Below are 21,908 nucleotides of genomic sequence, written 5' to 3'. Positions count from 1 at the left end.
AGGAGTGAAAAGCTGCAAATATTAGCACTTGGTTACTCCTGTACCTCTCCAGGTGGTTTTTTTGTTTTCCTCAGCAGACTAATAACTATGGAAATTACACTGAGAAAGAAAAAAATATCCCACGTATATTGAATCTGGATTGCATTTGTCTTCAGAATATTATCCTGATATTAAAACCTAGAAGTCCAATTTTTTCCAACTTGATCAGACATTATGGATATCATTGGGTGACATTTCTCTTTAGAGTTTTGCTAATCTGTGGTTTCTGAAGTTGGAGCCAGTTTGTGAATAAAGACAGAGACTAGTTGTTGACTTTGAGACCCAGAAAAATGTACAACCTGAATTCATCTCGTTCTGCTTTTCAGGTTTCATCGATTTCATAGTAGAGCCCACGTTTTCTCTTCTAACGGACTCAATGGAGAAAATTATTATTCCTCTTATAGAGGAAGCTTCAAAGTCTGAAAGTTCTGCCTTTGGGACACCCAGGTTTGAACATTTTCTCCTTTTACTTTGTGATTCTTTTAACTAACATCATTAGCAACAGCAGCGTATTTTCTAATCTGTTCATAGTTGCAGAAGTCTGATGTAAATAGTTATACTGTGTTACCACCTAGTGGCAATATCTGGTAATTGCAGCTGTCTACTATGTTCCTGTACTGGCCAAGGACACTGTCTGCTTGGAAGGGCAAAAAACACAATAAAGAACAAAGTACTCATCTGTAAGGACATGAAGTTGAATTTTCGTCAGGACATACAAAAATAAAATGTTTGCTGGTTCTCTTCCATCATTAAAGATACTAGCCATTTCTTCTTAAAGCAAAACTCAGGAAGTGTCTATTATCACATTTTCTTTTTAATCTGTGGATTTAACCCTTCACTGTAGTATACTACTGTAAAAACACTGCAGTGCAATAATTCCTTAGTATATTGGTTAGATTTGGTAGTGTCAGAATGATGTGGCTGTAACTTTGCTTTGCTAGAATTAACTTATTCTTCGTGCATTTCTGTTGCGGGCTGTGTTCCCAGCCACTTTGGGCAACTGTGCTGGACTAAAACATCAGTGGTGCCACATACTATTTAACTGCTCACTTTTATTCCGATTGGAGTTCAGGCAGCTTCAACCCCCAGTTTCACATTAGTGTGCATAACTGAATGAGAGGTGAGCAGAAGCATTCTACTGGGGTCTTGCACAGAGGTTCATCATTAGGTACCTGATCCTGCAGGCCTTGTCTGTACAAAACTCCCACTGGCTGCAAAGGGAGATTTGTTTAAATAAGGGATGCAGAGGTAGGCCCTATAGAAGGAATGGGGAGCCTAGAATATTATACGCAGAAGTCTGTACCAGCATTGATGCACATATACCAGTAGCTGGAAACCACTAATGTATGTGTAACCCACACACCTACTGGCTGTGTTGTTCTGTCCCACCTAGTGGCACTGAGACCGCTTAAAGAGAGAGAGAAAATGAGACTGCTCTACAGCCTTAGCTAGCAGGCACTTGGCTTTTAGCTCATGCGGTAGAGGCTCATGCACTAAGCTCCAGAGGTCCCCGGTTCAATTCTGCCCGCCGACACCGGGGTCTGTCAGCATTACAGATGGAGTAAATTTTAAGTTGTTGACTGAATAAAACATTAGAAATACACCATGCCGTTTCCTTTTAACACCTCTGGGGCACAGGGAAGTTCTAATTTGCAATTCCTTACACTGTACTTATACCTTCAATGAAATGTTACTTGTAACTTTGCTGGGAAAATTGGAGCCCATTTATGTGCATTCAAATATTAACTCTTTTGTGCTAAATCTTGGAGATCATATCAGGCAAACAGTATTATGTGGAAAACAAAAACTGGTATGACATGACTTGGGGCCTGGCCACAAAATAGGCCCCACCTTTTGGTGTTAAGAGAATTCATTTTGGATATATCCATTTCTCACATGTACACACACACATTCTCTGACCTGATGCACTACCTGTTGCTTGGTGGATGATGCCAAATTTTGTTATTAATATTTCAACACATGTCTTAACACTTAGTCCTGCTTTACTAAATGTGTTTTGAAGCAGTGGGGTTGAAGGTAATTGAACCAAATCCTGCCTTTAGATAACATGCACAGAGCTCCTGCGGTTTGCTCCCAATTGGAGGCAACCACATGCATCTAAAAGCAGAATTTGCTCTGTCATGTATTGCTTTTCCGGCATGGATCAGCAGCAGATGTCTCTCCACAACAGCCCAGCGCATTCCAAAGGGTTGCAGAGAAAGGTGCTACCAAACTTGGTCTGTTAAAATTCTTCCAAGTAATTAGCCAGGAGGTTGGAGCACTGCCCCATTTTCATAGTAATTTCCTAGAAATGTGGCATTAAGAATTGGTCACAGGAACCAATTCATTTCATAAGGAAATATGTCTTATACTTTCCTTGACTGAGACCAGTTTTCTAGTTAGTGTTTTATATATAGATCCTAAAGAATAATCAACGTGAATGAACTGTTTTTATGTAATGGAGACCCTCAACTCTTTTCATAATGTAGAGTTTTCTTATTTCTCTAGCCAGCATAGCTTGGGAGCACTAAGCAATGCTGATGCACAAAGAAGACCCAGTGTTAAAAGTACTACAAGTGATGGAGGGACTTGCACAGACAATTCTTTAGCAACTGTAGACCTATCCAGCTTTAAGGACAACTTGGTGCAGATCATTCAAGAAAATAAAGAAAGATGGAAAGAGTTAGCTGTGCAAGGTATGATAAACCCATTGGGAATGTCCTCTAAGTTATTCCCAAAACCCTCGTTTACCTACAGCACATGTTCATTTTATCCTTCAAACCCCCTCTTGATCTATAAAAATGCATCTAGCTGTCGTACGTTCATATTCCTTATTTATAATGTTTGCAGTGGTGGCTTCACTTTTCAGCTTATTACATATGTTTGCAATTCTTTATGTGCAATACTAGTCCTGTTTCTGCTTATGTTTTGTCCTGTGAAACACAAATAGATTTGTGTGAGCAGGGGAGGAGAAGAAATGCCAGACTCTCCATATTAAAGCACTGTGCTTCTCAACAGCCACTTCTTCAGAAAGTGCCATTTAGAAAAGGGGGTAAGGGGGGCGGGGATTATGCGATACTCTACATTCAATTATAACCTTCAGACTGCTGTCCACTTTGAATACATACTGTATTAGCCAAAATCATAGGTTAAAAGTATTCTGTGCCTGCCATGGCAAGATTAAATATGAATTGGGAAGATTTTTATAAGCTGCAGTGTAGGAAATGTGCTGCATACCTTGGTACACCATTGTCCAATTTTTTTATTGCAAATTGTTACAACAATGCGATTATAGTCAACAGGGCCAAAATGTTAATGGAGGCTTTGTGCTCAAAGTAATGGAGGAGCAGGCTATAAATCTTAAAAAACTTAGAAATTAAGATGCAGGATTTAAAATGGCTTTGTTTGTTGTGGGAAGCAAAATGTAGTATTTCAGTCTACTTGGGATACCACTCTAACAGTCATTTAAGTGGATCTATGGATCTAAACATCGGGGCAGTCACATTATGCACCAGACCCCAACAAGGCTGAAAAAAGACCCCTTAGCTGTCTACTGAAAGAGTAAAAAAATAACTCACTCAGTTGTCAGGTTAGCCAACGGTTCTTCAGTTTTGGTTAGTGGTCTTCTCTGGAATAAGTGCTGTTGTGACAGATGAGCTCAAGGTGCAATTTGAATCAGACATAATGTACTCGGTCTATAGTACCTTCCTAGTACAGCTTGTCACTACAATAAGCAATGGCTCCTTAGAGCCACTCCACTGCAAGGTTCATTCTGATCATAGAAAAAAGGCTCATTCATTATAAACCACTGGAGTAACAGTTCATTAAAAATAGCTAGATATGCAGAAGTCATATGTAAAAGGCTAAACAAATTAATGAATAGATTTGGCTTCTTTCAGTTGAACTGTATGCAGAATCCTCATTATGCTGTGTTTGGGGTCATCGTTTCGCTATTCAGTTTCATGCTGAGGTGGTTATGGTTGTTGTCTGTTTGATAATCTGATGTTTAATATATAGCATGGTCTTCCCAGTTGATAAGGTATTGTGCCCTGTTTTGTGCAATCTTTCATCCTGTCTGAGTGTTGGAAGTTTGGTTTTTTGCTTACTTATTTTGCTAAGCATATTTGGATTTAGATTGCATTATAGAGCTATTAAAGCAGCTATTATGTTTGAGTGTTGTAGTCATTGTCTCTGCTTACCTTTTTAAAAATAAAATTAAGAAAGAATATTACAAACTGTGAATGAATGAGTCGTACTCAGTAAACATTGTATATGGACTTAGATTTAACATATTTTGGAGTACACCTATTACTGTTTCTGGCTGGAATTCCTCTGTGCTGAGTGACAGCTTTAGGCCTTTTTGAGGCCTGAACCATTTAACAGGTTTCAGAGTAACAGCCGTGTTAGTCTGTATTCGCAAAAAGAAAAGGAGTACTTGTGGCACCTTAGAGACTAACCAATTTATTTGAGCATGAGCTTTCGTGAGCTACAGCTCACTTCATCGGATGCATCCGATGAAGTGAGCTGTAGCTCACGAAAGCTTATGCTCAAATAAATTGGTTAGTCTCTAAGGTGCCACAAGTACTCCTTTTCTTTGAACCATTTAAGTAGTTTAAGTGGGAATTTAGTGGTCTATATATCTTATGCTGGCCCTCTGCACAGGGGTGTAGTTCACTATCAGCAGGTAAATATTAAAGGTGCCCTATATAGGAAGAATGACTTATTGGAACAGTATTTGTGCCACAATACTGAAGTCATAAAAGCCTTTAGTATTTGTAACCAAGCCTCTGAATACTCTTTTTGTGGCTTTTACCTCTGTTTGAACAATTACATGCTTACATTTCACTACTTCTTTGGATGGGCTGAAATCGAAACCTCTCAGCTGAACATGATCTGTGCTATCATGCACTTTAATCCTTCTGAACACAAATTGACAGTTTAGCATGCATGGTCCTTAAGCCAAGCTTACAGGGAATTTAAGTAAACTGAAATGGCTCATGATATTTACTAACTACTACTATTAATAAACACCCTGCAGATGTCATCTCAGTAGAGTGCTTAGTCTATTGAAATGTGTACTGGGGATTCACTGTAGCATTTGCAGGAAACATAGGGGTCCACTGAGTCTCATGTTGTGTATTGGTAGGCATAAAATGGATACATGTTAGATGGTTGAATATCATATATTTGATGCCATTATGAGGATTGGTATACAAGCTATAGTATCCATCTGCATCTTGGAATGGGCAAGAGTATCTGGGTTAGATAACCTTAGAGTTCTATACAGAGAGAGGCAAGGGTTACCCAACGAACCGCAAAACAGCTGGAACCTGTTAGTCTCCCAGGATGCCAGCCTGGAGCCATATAAAAAGGAAGTGCAAGCTAGCAGCAGGGAATGGTAAATGAGCATGTAATGGCTTTATTGGAGAAGTTTGGCTTCTCACAGAGGCAGTGCTAATATCTTCAGCATAAATCTCTGTTTCTTTTGGAGCAATTTTGTTTGCAGCCAGTTTAAAGGCCCTATTTTCTTTCTCTTCAGAAGAGAGAAAAGGTGTTTAAAGACCGTTGACCAGATTTTGCTTTAGAGTCCAAACCCTTTGCACTGCTCAGGGTTATCTTCACAGCCGTAAGGGTTGGGGACTTAATGTTTTTTAAATGGAAGCTTAGATTCTGGTACACAAGTTAAAGTTACTGCAACGGGGTTACCACTTACCGCTAGTGCTTCTCTTTGCATTTAGGTTTGGGAATGTAGCATCATAGATGCATCCCCCTTGCTGCTCATTGCTCGCTCTGTGATGATCTTTCTTCTGGTAACTTGGCCCTCTGGCCCAGTCACTGTTTAGTCCAGCCCCTCTGGGATTATGAAGTCCAACAGGACCACTGTCCAGATGCCTTCTCTGGACAGCGTTCAGCCCCTCCTCGGGCTATTCCAGGACAATATCCCAGGACTTACTCTTCCCCTGGACTTCCTCCTTGTTCCTGGAGGCTTCCCTGTAACCTTCCCTGTGGCCCCATTCTGCTTTCAGCCTCCTGGTTTTGTTATGCCTTCCCAACCCTTTCCCAGGTGGGCTTCATTATCAGTTAACCCTGGCCCTCCTTCTCTCCGGTGATGCCAGGTTGACCTAACTGGCCTCTCAAACCCTCATTTACCCTACCAGGGCTGGTGTGGGGTGCACACCCCATCACAGGCACCAAAGAAAAGAGCCAAGCCAATTTACATGGTGCTCTTGAGCCTCCAAAACTAGACTCAAAAATCTTGCAAGAACTAGCTTTCTTGTGAGACTTCTGCTTTACACAGGTTATTATATTGCTTTCATCACTGTAGTATCTAAGCACCTTCCAGTAGGGCATTAAGAGATGTAACCAACATCTGCCACGTGTCCTTCATTCTTCCAATACTTTCTGCTTCTGGTTGGGCTGCAAATGTCAGAAGAATTGATAGTGTCATAAAATAGTGTTTTGATGCTACTCATTTAGGCTCCAGTGCAGCCCCACTGGAGTGAATGTAAGTTTGTCTGTTGACTTCAGTGCGAGTTGGGTTGGGCCCATTGTACTTGCCTGAAACCCAGAAGGACAGTTGTATGGGGAAAAAAGGAAAAAAAAAGTTAACTAAATTCCTTTCGGACCCCACACAAGTTTGACTTGAGCTTTAGGTGACTCTTCAGAAGTGTCTTATTTTACCTCAACCTGAATTCACCTCAACCTGGTTAGAGGTCTACCTGCATTCTTCAAACTTCTGCTGTTTGTGACGTGATCTATGGCACTTTTAGATCTGCTGCTGCTGTCTCTTTCTCTATTGCTTCTTGTAAAGTTCTGAGGTTGCTCTGGGTTTACTACTGAAGTTGAGTCTTATCCATGTATTAACTTTAGCATGTAGTGAGGAAGGAAATACTGGCAGTAAATCACTAGCAGGCAACAGGGGTGTTCCATTACCACTGTCCTTCTCAGCTGGATAATTTATTAGAAACCATAAAGAGCTGGATGTATTATTAAGAAGGCTATATCTATTATCATGGAAGTTCTGTGCTAGCTGCCATTCCTGCCATTAGCAGGGATCGCCATACGTGCTTCCCAAGCTGACTCTGACAGTAGCACTTCTGCTGCTAAAAAGGGCCATCTGCACTCCTGCTTGTAGACTTTGCACATACAGGACACTGCTTTCCACACTGCCAACTCAGTTCCATGGGCTTGGAAGGAATGGCCTCTCTCGAAAATAACAACAACCAGGTACAAATTAAATTAAACTTTAAAAAAGGAAGGAAATTAAAAATTTCTGAGTAGGAGTTGAACTCACTGCCTCTTGCCCCCTACCAGGTTGATACATTATCTTGAAAGCTATAGCACTGGCTGGGATGCAACTCTGCCCAGGTTTTGGGGCTGATAGTGTCTGTTGCATACCTGGGCTAGGCAGAACAGAGCAGGGGATCCAGGCCCAGCTGGTGGTGGTGTTGTCATGGGCACTTGCATGAAGATCTATCAGTAGTCAGGGCTGCTTGCACTGCCCCATTGTGAAGAGATAGTTACTAACTCTCTAGAATATTGATTCAGAGTAAACATCTTGTGCAGGAGCAAAGTGCTTTATCTGGCAAAGAACCCCTGTTGGTAAGGAAAGTGTTTACACACAACCTACTTAGACAGCTGTTCAAGAGCTTCCTTAACAGAAGGCCCACTAAATGAATGACTCTATTTTGCTAAAAAAAGGCCATGTCTTGTATAATTGATGGCATAGGAGCTCAGTGCTCTATAGCCTAAGGGTCTTCAACCTTTCACCACTGGAGGATTAGTGGAATGTTTGAGGCCTTTAAGGAGATGCAGTTAACAGTGGATTATCATAATGATCAAACATCTGGGTTTCTAATTTGAAAGCCTTGATGTTTAATTAATATTCCAAACCCCTAATAACTATATAATCTGTCTTTGTTCACTTCATCACTTTTATAATAGAGACTATTCAATCTTGTGCATATTTCAACAGATAGCAGTGATGGCAGCTGATAATTGCAGCGATGATAATTGATAACAATTTGACTGTAAAGACACTCAGACAAGTTTTATAGGTGGTTCCATTAGAGTAAATAATCTCTAAATTGATTTTAGGGACTGGGAGTTATTGATCTATTGAGAAAGCAGGCTGTAACACAAATGTCATGACAAAAGGTTAAAAATACCATATAAGATCACTCATATTGTATAGCTTTCCTCAGGACAAAGAAGTTGAAACACAGAGATTTTCACATAAAAATTAAATTATAAATTGACAGTTTTCTTTTTAAGGTTTTTGAATATAAGGCTTATTAGTAAAAACCGTCAGTGATTGGCGGAATCAGTTATTTTCAACTGAATTTACAGTTCCACAAGAATAATCATCACTATCACCTGTATAGCACTTTTCATCCATAGATCAAAAAGCACAACAATGGGTAAATATCATTATCTGCATTTGAGGGGAAAGATAGGGGAAGTGATATCTTTTATTGGACCAATTTCTGTTAGTGAAAGACAAGTTTTTGAGCTACACCAAGCTTGTCTCTTTCACTAATAAAAGTTGATCCAATGAAAGGTATTACCTCACCCATCTTCTGTCTCTAGAATCCTGAGGCCATCACTGCAAACAATTATCTGCATTTTGCAGATAGCAAGCTGAGGCACAGTGAGGTTAAGCAACTTGCTTTCTGTCACACAGTGAGTCAGTGGAAGAGTTTGAAATAGATCTTCTGGAGACTGCCAGTTCAGTGTCCTCTCTCCTGCAGCATGTTGCTGTTTCACACCTTCTGACTGAACTGATCAGAGTAAGACACATGAGCGGGGCAGTACAGGGAACTTCACGTAATTGCTGGTCTTAGTATTGTTCCTTTACAGTGGAGGATGGAAGACTTCATTCTCCAAGGAATTCAGTCTGGCATCTTTTATGGACACTAAATTCACATGCTGGGCCAGATTCCCTGATGGTGTAACTCCACTGAACTCTATCAGTCTACTCTAATTTCTTTTAAGAAACATTCCTCTGCCACTTGTGTTACGGGACTCTTGGAGGTTTCAATTAATACTCCACAGTGTGTACATCCAGTGAAGTAGTGCTTTATTTCCTACACCATTCCTGTGCTTTAATTAAGAAAATACATTATACAAAACATGATTATATAGAAAACAGTAACTAGAAGACATATTATGTTAAAGAAGGACAATGTCGTTGAAATGGAAGCATCAAGACCTGATAATTGTTCACAAAAGATGATGTATAGTAATTAGAACTGGTCAGAAAATGCTTTTTTCCCCTCACAGACAGTTGGCTTTTCAGCAAAAAAACGAAAACAGAAATATTTTGATTTTGAAATAATGGCATGCTGACTCATGGGAGTTGTAACTTGGATGCTCCGTACTCCCATTATTTTCCATAGGGTGCACAATGCATCATGGTCTTTGTGCTCTCTTGGTGAGGGAAAGTGGTGCGTCATGGGAGTTCCATGGCCATGCTGTATTGTGGGAGATAAGGTCTGGTTGAGAAGCTCTGACGGGGTCCCCGGGGTGCAACCTGCACTGTGAGACTGCTGAGGCCTCTGTCCCACCAACCTGGGCTGGTCCTCACACTGTGATGCTGATGTCAAGTTATATACCTCTGGCAGATACTGCACTTACACAGACATTCACGGGCAGGGACACACCCAACTGAGTTACATGAATGCTCTCCCAACCACTCATGAACCAACAATAGAAGGCTCCAGCCAATTCCCCCCAGCTCCCCAGTCTCTCACCTCAGAACTGTACTGTCTTGCACTGGTCAGAAGCCTGGCCAGTGTAAGTTCATTATCCAGTTCTCCACTCCCTTAATGTGGAGTGGACACACACTAGCCTTTGTAAACTGAGCTGAGATTTCCCAAGCACTTCAGCCAAAACACACTGTTTTAGGTAAAACAGGTTTATTAACTACAGAAAGATGGATTTTAAGTTGTTATAAGTAGCAAGTGTAGAGATCAAAGTCAGTTACTTAAGAAGTAAAAATAAATGTACAGCCTAAGTTCTACAAACTAAACACAATTTGAATCATGCAGTGTCTTAGCCTGACAAATGGTACAAGCAGGTTACAAATCCTCAATACACAGACAAGAACTACCTTCCAGTTCAAAGTCTTTGTCCTCCAGATGTTCCTCCAGGTGTTGAGTCGGGGGGTGGGCTGGAGAGATGCCAAGTGATGATGCCACTGTCTCTCTCTCATATTTTCTTCCATCTTGTGGGAAAGATCTTTGATGTGTTGCAGGGGACTGAACTAGATGACCTCTCGAGGTCCCTTCCAGTCCCATGATTCTATGTGGGGGTTAGTAAGCCCCCATTGGTCGGGCGGTCTCCATTAAGCCTACGTGCTTTCTCCTGGAAGACTTTAGGATAGTGGATTGTGTGTTGATGAGCCATTAACGCTGTCTGGTTATTGATTGCTATTCCTTTGTTGTGATTGACAGACTGGTTGTGGGTGTTCCCAACCTGGCAATATATTTCAATAACACACAGTAATACTTCATACCTTCCCATACAATGATAGTACATACAGTCCAACAGGATATTATTGTTCAAGACTATGATACCTCACAAGGCATACTTTGTACAAAACATCGCCGTGGTGAATATTGGGGTTCCAAGGTGCTACTTTGAGGTACAGAGTGAGGTACAGAAGCCCAGCGCATAAAAATCAAGTACGAACATGAGGCAATCAGACTCAACTCCCATGAGACACTATAGCCACATATCCAAATAGAAAATTTTCAGTTGAAATATTTTGTTTTTCAGGTGAAAACTGAAAGTTACGTTTTTGGACATTCATTTTATTTAACAAAAGAATCAAAATTTTCTTCACAAAGCAGACCTTTTTCATGAAAAGAAATTTAGTTGGTTAAAAAACCCAATTTTCTAACAAAAAATAGTTTTTATGGAAAATTTTCGAGCAGCCCTAATAATAATCTCCCCAAAATTATTCATCTGTTATTAATGATTTTCATTTGACCATCCTGTTAGCTTGATTATGAGGAGTGTTTTTTTCTTTGCCATCTCTTTGCCATCCTAGACGAAACCTTCCCTGTGTGATCTTTGCTGACAGGTTATAGACATGTCCATTGTTGTTCTGAGTGTTGCATACCATATTTTATAGATCACTGTTATTAAACTGGAAAAATATACCATTCCACATGCATAATTATTTGGCCACAGACAACTACTTCCCAGATATGCTCCTTATTAAATATTTCTCCTACTTTCTAAATTATTATGAGTTGTCTGGGCTTTTTAGTCAACTGCCACTTTAAAACTCAACAGTAAAGCAAAAATAAAAGCAGAATTAAGCCCAGCTTTCTGTGCTGAATGCCTCTGTTAATCAAGCTGCTCCTCATGCATGGGAGAAGTTCCCCGTAAACTTCCACAAAACAGAGTCATTATTCTCCTCCAAAACCCTCCTCAAAACTCTCCTCTGACATGATGCCCACAAAAAACTTGACAACAGTTAGGTTGCTGGTGTGCTGAGACCACTGCCTGTCATTCGGACCAATATGTCTCATTTTTTCCTTGCACTCACCCAGGGGTGTATTCAGTGATGAGCTGCCAAAATCTTAACAACAGGTTCCCTCCTCACCCCACGAATGGGTCGTTGCCCACCTCCACCCCCCAGGACTCCTGCCCCATCCAACGCCCCCGCATTCCTTGATGCACCCCCCCAGGACCCCTGCCCCATCCACCCCCCTCCCCTGTCCCCTGGCTGCCCCCAGAACCGGGCAGGAGGGTCTCGTGGGCCACCGTAGTGGGTGCCCACCCCACCCCTAAGAGCCAGAGGCACTTGCTGGGGGGTGAGGAGGGGAGTCCCGGCAGTGCTTACCTGGGGCAGCTCCCAGGAAGCATCCGGCAGGTCCCTCTGGCTCCTAGGGGCGGGGGAGCATAGCGAGGGGGGAGAAGGGGGACCGGCCATTCCCCCCACTGATCACATCAAAAGTGGTGCCTTAGATGCCAACTCCCCGGGTGCTCCGGGGCTGGAGCACCCATGGGGAAAATTTGGTGGGTGCAGAGCACCCACCGGCAGCTCCCCGCCCCGCTCCCGGCCCCAGCTCACCTCCGCTCCGCCTCCTCCCCTGAACGCACTGCCCCATTCTGCTTCTCCGCGCCCCCAACCCAGCTTCCCGCGAATCAGCTGTTCAGCGGGAAGCCGGGGAGGACTGAGAAGCAGGCCGCAGCTTCCCACTCAGGCTGAGGGTGGCAGAAGTGAGCTGGGGCAGGGAGCGGTTCCCCTGCCCCCCCCCCGGGTGACCAGCTGCGGCGCGGGCAGCCCTCCTCGCGCCCCGCCCCCCCACGAGCTCACCTCCGCCTCCCTGGGCCTGAGCAGGAAGCCGCAGCCTACTTCTCAGCCTGCTCCGGCTTCCCATGCGAACAGCTGATTCGCGGGAAGCCTGGAGGGGGCAGAGAAGCAGAGCGAGGAGGTGGAGGCGGAGCAGAGGTGAGGTGAGCTGGGGCCGGGGGTGGGGCGGGGAGCTGCTGGTGGGTGCTCTGCACCCACCAGATTTTCCTCTTGGGTGCTCCAGGGCTGGAGCACCCGTGGAGTCGGCGTCTAAGGCGCCACTTTTGGCTGGTTAAATTTAGAAGCCCTTTTAGAACCGGTTGTCCCTCGCGGAACAACCGGTTCTAAAAGGGCTTCTAAATTTAACAAACAGTTCTAGCGAACCGGTGCAAACCGGCTCCAGCTCACCACTGGGTGTATTTGTATCCATCTATTGTCTATGCTCTGACTCTAAACTCCTTTTTGTTCTGTGTCTGTACAGCATCTAGTACAACGGGAGTCTCTGACTGGGCGCTAGAGTAATACATAATAATGATAACCAAACTAGGAGGGCATTCAATATTCAAATAAGGGTTAACTAACCCTTAACAAATATTTTGTGTCTATGAAATCCTTGGAACTTCCTGGTTTACTGAGGGTATCCCAAAATATATAATGCTATGCTGTGACATCGAAAGCACCATGGTTTACGCAGGTTGCAGTGGAATTTATGATGTCATATGCTGTGATTAACTTGTTTCATAACCTAGAAGTGGGAAGCTATAAATAGCTATGAGATACTGACATTTACTGCTAGTACTGAAAGTGGCTGAAAGTCAGTCAGAATGACTTACACTATGATATACTTTCAGGAAAATAAGTTTGTTAGGTTAAATTCCTGTGGAATTTACTTTGTGTCTTATGATTTATCCCTTGATTTTTATTTTAAGTTTGTATACTATATAGCATATAGAATTACTTATTGGTCAGCCTACAAAGAGGCTTATGTTATTGCTTACAATGTCATTTCAGTGATTTCTGTGGGAAAGAATCATTGTCGGTATTTTTCTCACCTGTCTTCATGTTTGACAGCAGTGCAAGTCAACACTATGCCAGTTTCCATCAGAATTGGTTTGATTCTGGGATAATAGGATTAGAATCTCTGTGGCAATGGAGGATATTGCAATTTGTTAAAAAAATTAAATAATATTTTTAAAGTATTTTGGCTATATATTTATTAAGTTCCCAGTACGTTACAGTAATAAATCACAATTTCAAAAAAAAATCAATTTTTAAAACAATTTGAAAAGGGGCCTTTTTTATATAGCAGATAAATTACTTGTGGACACACTAACTACATGGAATTGACATAGTTGTTTCCAGGGATTCTTTTACCTTATCAGAACCATTTGCATGAGCGTGCAGGCCCTGAATTTTGAAGAAGACCGTGTTCAAACACAGCTATTGTACCTATGTTAAATCATTTCACCAACCCATAGACAAGGTTTGGGTTTCAAGTGTTTGCACCCATTTGCAGAATTGTCATTGGAGTTTTTCTTGGAAATTTTACTAGGGACTGTCCTAGAAAATTCCATTTGTTTTGTCTGATGTTCTTTAATATGGGCCAGATTATTAAAATATAGCATGGGCAGTAGTTATCTAGCTAGCTACCTAATTTGCTCTTATTCATACCCCGTAAAACAGTTAGCAGAAAGTATTCATTGACCATTAGCAGACATTAGGTTGTAGTTAATTAGTACTCATTCATTAACACAGGACACAATTGAATGTGGACCAGTGTCAGGTCTGTTCAATGTTCAAGTTTCACAGACCTTCTAACCACCGGTGTCTATGGGGTTTGTGCAGATAATGGCAAGATTTTGTGATCCAAAAGACAGGACTGTATGGAGAAGAGGAATATGAAGACCCTAGAGTGGAGTTGTAGGTTTCCTACAAAAAATTTTTTTTGCTTGGCCATAAGCTTCAAGGTATTTGTTATGAGGAAGTTGAGTGGAGGTGATTGATTCACTGTGATGTAATTTCATGAAAAAATATGTTCATAAAAATGTCACTAATGCAAAAATGTATAGCTTTTCTCTGTTCTAGTAAGACATTTGTCACACTGACAGTGGTGATTCTAGTTCACAAATTTTTGACATACAACTGTTCAGAGGCCTGCAAAAAATGTGAGCCCAAGCAATGGTGGTACTAGAAAGATAAAACATAAATATGCAAGGTTTTATAGAGACCAACTGTAAATCCAGTTGCCTTCCCATTGACAGAGGTCAGGAGGGACATTAATAGATATTGTTCATACTGAAGATAGATTTGTTTTCTCTCACCAATTTGGTAAACTATTAGCTTTAAATTGCTTCAGTGCTACTGGTGATATTATGTAAACAAATTTAGTTATTTTAGTCTCTCTATAAGTAAAGAAACAACAGTTCAATTCATCAAAGATTTTATTGGAGTTTAGCACTATAGAATTTTTATTATCTGTAAGTGGTTGCAAAGTAGGCTGAATCTTGATGTACTGCTTTTTGCAATTAAAATTTTTTGTTTTCCCCTTATGCACTCACCAACATTTGTTAGTAGACACTCTAATGGTACGCTAACTTGAACCAGAAATGAATCTTATACATATAAGACAATTATTTTACAGATGAGAGGTTGCAAGTTTACTTCTCTCTTTCATTCACCTTCCTACAGACATATCAGGAAAAGAAAGTAACAGAAGTAAAGACCAAGACAGTAAAAGAGCAGATGTAGAAATACAGGAGAAAGCATCAAGACGTAGAGAAGATTGTGTACTGTCTAGTAAATCCTGTCCTGTCTCAACTCCACTACCAAATGTTCTCACTGGTTCTGTACTACAGTACCCTGATAGTAACACAGCTGAGCCAATGGAAATCAACTTTTTAGTTTATAATGCAGACTCAGAGCTCCTACAGCCACAGGACAGTGACACTATGGAGACCACAGAATCATATGGTAATCCTTAGTCATTAACCACATTCCCACATGGATCAAATGCTAATAAATCTAGAGACAGATGTTGTGTTTATGCATAAGTATGAGTGGGTATTAGTTCCTGGAGGGATCTAGCTTCTGAAGGGAGTTCGTATTTTCCTATAGCTTTGCTTTAAAGGCAGAGTAGGATGCCAGATGGTCTGTAATACCTGTTGATTCTTTTGATTCCTCCACAATGATCAAGGGAGGTGACTGCTTCTACTCACTGCGAACAACAGTGCAAGAATGAAGTTGCAAGATTTCAGTGAAATAGCCAAGTTACAGCCTATTTTTACCTCTGGGATTAATGACCTTCAGTACAGGATTGGGCTAAGGGTTCCTTTTGCTGTAACCAGCGATAGGTGAGGCTGCTGCCAACTTCATTTAAGTGAAGGCCCTTGATAAACCACTATGCAATTTAATTGAAAACAGGTTGGGATGTTTTAATATCTTATTTTCAAAACAACACATTTTAGAGGTTGGAGTATCCTCCCTGAAAAAATATTTTCTCAGATGCGCTGTAGTGATCAGAACCCGTTTCTTGTTCAGATGTACATTCATTAAACTGGGCTGGTGATCACATCCTATACTGGCACACAAGAAAGCTGGGTATGATTTCAAGGCTCAGACTCTCATTAAGCCAGAAGACTGGTGACTGTGTGGGGCTTTTACTGGAGGAAGGCTGGAGCTACACTGATGCAGCAGCTCCAGCGCTGGCTGTCAATGGTAGTGGGTGCACTTAAAGGGGGCAGAACCTTACTCCCCACAGCGCTGTGCTGCAGGTTGGCTGGTGTGGTGGCTGCAAGCCCAGCCACAGGGGTGAGGCTAATGCCAGGGGCTCTGCTACAAAATCAGAACACTAGTTGGCCAACGCATCAGGTCAGCCTACTTCTCTTATCCTAGTACCAACGCTACCTCAGTCTTGTCTGGGTTGAGTCACCAAATAGCCCCAATCCCAGCCCCATTCTCATTTTGAAAGTAGTGCATCCGTCACAGCAGTGTGATCGGACAAGGCAGAGTCAGTGAGCTGGGTACCAGCAGCATGCAGCAGATACCACAGATCATATTTTCTTGCTAGCCCTCCAATATAATGTATCGCTCTTGTATAATAATGGGATATGTTTTTAATTGTTCTGGAAAGGAGCAGTCTATATTTTCTATCTAGCATACAACATAACCCATGAACAGCTGAGGTACTCTATCAGCTAAGGATTCCTAGTTTTATTTCTCTCTTTCTATTCCTGTTTTGCAGAGGATTTCATAGGGAATGAACCTACATGGAGTAAGGAGGGTCGGGACATAGAGTCAGATATACAAGAGATGAGAGACATGATACCAAAAACAAGAAGTCTGGGTCCTAATGAGAGCGATGATATCATCATTGAGGAATATATACCTGACTATCCTGAACCTGAAACCCAACCATTAACCCATCCCTGTGATTACCCTGCCAAAACTTTTCAAGAACAGACCACTAACTTTTCTTTTTTTCAGGCAGATTTAACTAAGAGTGACATGGAGATCTTATCACTGTGGAATGGTAATCACTATTCAGATTTCAAGACTGATTAAGCAATAGTTGTAGCATAAATCGTGGTTGAAAAAATATGTGTCGCACACTCAGGCTGTGCAGGGATGGATGTGATATCAGCCTGCTCTAGGTGTCACTGAAGCCAATGGGAGTTTTGCCATTAACCAGTTACAGTTCCGCTCCTATCAAATTTACTGTGTAAATTAAGTTAGCAAGTTATCTAATGGGTGACCAAGAGTAATAGTACGGTCAGAACCCAAACAATTTGTGATAATATTCAAATAATTTTGTGCTTGTTGAGATAAGAATACCAGACTTGTTTTGGCTATCACGCTGAGCAGGCATATAGTGGTTGCCATAAAAAGTCCAACATTCATCTACAGTTTCCGGTTCATGGTGTCCAAAATGCCACTGTATGGAACGTTATTAGAATTGAAAATAGTAAGTTTTCCCATATTCCCATTTACCAATATCTGTTAGGCCTGGTCTGCACACAAAGTTACACCAGTGAGTGCTGTTTCCCCAATTTAATTAAGGTGGTGTGTGGACAATCTTAGATCGGTATAAAACTAGATAACTTCTTTGTGTAGACAAGCCCTTAGTAACAGAGGTAAACCGCCACACCCTAGCTGTCCTACTTCCTGATTCAGATGCCACCAACCATAGGCACTCACTCAACCTGTGATGAGCATGGTGTAAACATTTAGATAAATAGATAACTGATCTCTACCAGTCAGAGGCACTTTTAGAAACCAGGGCCCAGTACAATAATAATCTAGAATAGGCCTTCAGTACTGTTCAGATAAAAATGCTAATTTTCCTTTGTCAGCCCAAGTTTTGGAAGAACAGAAATGACTTTTTTCCAAGACTAATTCTAAGATGCTCAATTTTTCACTGTACAGACTAAGATATGTGAGAATATTGGAGGTGAGGATATTTCAAAAGATCTAGAGATGTGAGACTATTTCAAAAGATTAACTTCTGTTATGAACTTGAGCAGTACAGCCATCAGTTGTACCATAGCAAACTAAAATTCTGTTCTGAAGTTTTCCTGAAATACCATCTCAGGTCTGCAAAAACTGCATTTCATCTTTTTTCCGCTCAGAAAACTTTCTTAACCCTGAGTTGAAATAGTATTCCTTCTTTAGAGTAGTAGAAATTTAAATGGAAAACATCGTAAAATAATATTGGAATATAACATTCTCAAAATTAGAAATCGTAGATAAATGTGATCTTAAAAATGGAGAGTATTGAAATGCATTTTTAAGAACACTTAACCTTAACTCTGCTCCAATACTGTGTTATAAATAGGGCTGTTAGTTAATCACAGTTAACTCACGCGATTAATTCAAAAAAATTAATTGAAATTAAAAAAATTAATCACGATTAATCACAGTTTTAATTGCACTGTTAAACAGTAGAACACCAGTTAAAATTTATTAAATATTTTGGGATGTTTTTCTACATTTTAAAATATATTGATTTCAATTACAACACAGAATACAAAGTGTATAGTGCTCATTTTATTTTATTATTTTTATTACAAATATTTGCCCTATACAAATGATAAACAAACGAAATAGTATTTTTCAATTTACGTCATATAATTACTGTAGTGCGATCTCTTTATTGTGAAAGAGCAACTTACAAATGGAGATTTTTGTGTTACATAACTGAACTAGAAAACAAAATAATGTAAATCTTTAGAGCCTACAAGTCCACTCCGTCCTACTTCTTGTTCAGCCAGTCGATCAAACAAGTTTGTTTACATTTGCTGGAGATGATGCTGTTTTTTTGTACATAATTCTATGTTTGTAAGTTCAACTTTCATGATAAAGAGATTGCACTACAGTACTTGTATTTAGATGAATTGAAAAATACTATTTTGTTTTTTACAGTGCAAGTATTTGTAATCAAAAATAAATATAAAGTGAGCACTATGCACTTTGTATTCTATTCTGTAATTAAAATCAATATATTTGAAAATGTAGAAAATATCCAAAAATATTTAAAGAAATATTGTTTAACAGTGTGATTAATCAAGATTCTTTTTTTAATCACACGATTAATCACAATTAATGCTTTTAATCGCTTGACAGCCCTACTTATAAACAGAAGATTATCTCCAGTTACCGTTTGTTCACAGTAAGGACAGGCTAAGATTATTTGAATGATGTTAATGGTACATACTTTCTAATATCTATTTTATTGTAATTTTTTTTGTATGACCTTAATTTATAATTTCCATTCTTTCCATTTTCTGTTTTGTTTTATAGTTCAATGTTCTTTTAAAGTTTTTTTTCCTCAATTTATTGATACAACTTAAACATTGTTTTTTGCCTTGGAATTTCCTGGGCTTTCTGATAAAGTCAAGGAAAATGCTTGTGGCTCTGCCATATGGAAGCCTATATTCACCAACAAATATGATATGTAAATTAGTTTCTTTGGGACAAAAGCCTTAGGTAGATTATGCCATGAATGACATCTGCTTTAATTAATATGACTTGTAGAACTGCATGAAAATTGCTTCCAAACTACACCTACAGATTCCATAATGTCTTTTAACACAGCCAGTTGTGCCTCGCAGTTCTGCAGCAGGTCCCTAGAGGAAGCTATAGCTATGAAGACATCAAAAGTCCCCCTCAGTTATAGAATCCAGGAGACATTTCCTGTTTCTCTAATGTTTGTAAGCAGTTTGGATCAATAAACCAATTGTGAAGTTCCTCCCCTTTTTAAAGCTATAACCGGACAAAAAAATCATAAGAACTGAAAAAGAAGGGAAAGCACCTAATTGTTTAAGCCTCCATATACTAGAAACATCTCGTGAACTTGTCTCAGATTTGGAGGGAATGTTTCTTTTGCCTCCCACCTCCGAGGCCAAATTGCCCTCCAAAAGAACATGCCATGAGGGTTCAGGAGAGTGGTATGGAGGTGATAAATTCAGCTTATAATGGTAATGTGGTTACAACCTGTGCTGCAGAGATGCTTCTACCTCTCCATAATACCACATGCTCAGTTTTGGTCTGGGTTTAGGTTTGGGCACTCACAAAACTGAAGTTTGTTCTCAGTCAGGCTAGCAATGTCATGCTAGCAGAACAGGGCCTGCTTTCCTCCTTTAGCAGTGGTGAAAACTGTGGGCTTGGGAAATCACACAATAATGCCCAGAGAGTTCGTGGAGTTACAGTTCAAATTCTAATGCTCGTCATTTCATAAAACTGGGGATATTTTACATCTGTCATGGAAGTATCAAGGGATCTGAAAGCTGAACCTAAGAGATAGGAAACAGCAGGTGTTCTAATAACAGGGGAAACAGCCCTCATGTGCCATTTGGCCCTCTTCTTGTCAACCCTTCCATCCCCACACCAAAGTGTGCTCTCCCTCCCCTCCCATACAAGTCTTCTCCATCCCCTGCTCTCTCTATCCTCCAGCTCCTCCTATCAAACTCTCTCCCATGCTCAAGTTCTGTCCTCCTGAACTTCCCTTTTCTCAGTTCCGTGCCATCCCCCCAACCTTTCTTTCCCTACCTCCAGTTCTCTTCTTGCAACTGAGCTTTGGCCTCCTGGATCAGTCTCTCCCTTCCCTCTCTGTCTGTCCCTCTGAAGTACTATTCCTTTGAGATTTGTCTCCTCTCCACTGTTGCTTCTGTTGTTGTTATAGCACAAATGTGTAACCCCCTAAAGCTCTCTCCATCCTGGGTTCTCTTTCTTTGCCATCAGTTTTGCCCTGATGTCTTCTTCCTCCCTCCAGGGTTCATTCCTTCTCCTCCAGAGCTGCCACAGCTCTCTTCACTACCTTCTTTCTGCACGGCTCTCCCTGTCTACCTGTCTTGGGAGCTGCTGAGCTCTGCTCCCTCTAGCATTGCTGCCATAAACAGCATTGCTAAATGGAATGGCACTTAGCAGTGATCTCATCCTGTTTCCATTCTTTCCCTTCCCATGTGTGCACTGCTTTTCCTGGAATGCTTGCCACTCCAGCTGCAGATGGAAGTACTGATTAAAGATCAAACACCGAATCCAGCTGCCACCACTTCTGTTGCACCTGTGTAACTGAGATCAGAACTTGACCCACTTTAAACAAACCAGTGCACATGTATTAACACTAAAAGTGACAAAGAATTCCCATGTGCACAATGTTTCCAAGTCCAACTCTAGGACAGAGCCATTGCTAAGAAATCAAAGCAACTGCAACATATATTTCATATCTAATTTACATATTTTGTTCCCTTTCTGTAGAAGAACTTGTGAGAAATGTTGGTGAACAGCAAAAAGACCAAAGCAGAAAACCCGCAGATGCACAATTACAGGAGGAAACAACAAGGACACAAAATGAGAGTAGTCAGGGAAGCGATGACACAACTTTACCAAGAAGCTCCACTCCCAGTTCTTTCGTCCTACAAGTTATAACTTTCGACTGTCCTCCTAGCGCATCCAGCTCGGAGAAATTCACTAACTCTGATCCAAACCAGAAAGATCTCACCGAGGCACAGCAAGAAACACAGCCCACTGACCCATTGAATGGTAATATCTCATCACAAAACACACCTCAGTCTAACGAAGTGGTGCAGGGTGGAGCTGCCGCTGTGTCTGTTACATCCCTATTAAGCTTTGACATCCATAAAATGTCCGGTTAAGTAGTTGTTCGAGCCTGCAGTTTAGGAATGGCCCTTTCTCAGGCATATGTAGAAACTGAAGTGTCATCAAATAAAAACCATTTGACATGAATAAATTTAACCTTTTTGATATTAAGTATTTGATATTGAATAGTAAATGATTTGGCCTAAAATACCAAAAATATGAAAGTTGAATTCATATAATTTAAAAATAATTTTAGATATGTATTTGCAGCTATAGAAGTTTAAGTTACTGGGAAATTACATAAACTCTGTAGAAACTGCTTCCCATTTTCTTTTTGAATAGGTAATTCTGCTTTGGCTATTACAGGGCTTCTCACTTATTGTAGGCACTTATGATCAAAACTTCATGAACCAAATCATTTGTACTAAAAATGAATACAACTTCCCCCATTTATTTTGATCACTTTAAG

General features: G+C 40.7%; 1 protein-coding gene across 3 annotated transcripts in view; it reads left to right on the top strand.

Moving 5' to 3' along the window:
• Positions 1 to 21,508, top strand: part of PDE1A (phosphodiesterase 1A) — a 350,612-nt gene extending 329,104 nt beyond the window's left edge. Inside the window, exons 13-17 of one of the 3 annotated variants that reach the window (XM_074967720.1) lie at positions 366 to 486; positions 2,548 to 2,735; positions 15,035 to 15,316; positions 16,587 to 16,874; positions 21,098 to 21,508. In XM_074967720.1, coding sequence (XP_074823821.1) covers positions 366 to 486; positions 2,548 to 2,735; positions 15,035 to 15,316; positions 16,587 to 16,874; positions 21,098 to 21,495 — 1,277 coding nt within the window. In that variant the 3' untranslated portion in view covers positions 21,496 to 21,508. The remainder of the gene's footprint in view (positions 1 to 365; positions 487 to 2,547; positions 2,736 to 15,034; positions 15,317 to 16,586; positions 16,875 to 21,097) is intronic. The other 2 variants (XM_074967721.1, XM_074967722.1) reach the window with 2 other exon arrangements.
• Positions 21,509 to 21,908: the final 400 nt, after the last annotated feature.

This window comes from Natator depressus, chromosome 11 (assembly GCF_965152275.1).
Source record: "Natator depressus isolate rNatDep1 chromosome 11, rNatDep2.hap1, whole genome shotgun sequence".
Taxonomy (NCBI): Eukaryota; Metazoa; Chordata; order Testudines; family Cheloniidae; genus Natator; species Natator depressus.
Note: the sequence above shows the minus strand (reverse complement) of the source record. Positions and strands in the feature narration are given on the sequence as shown.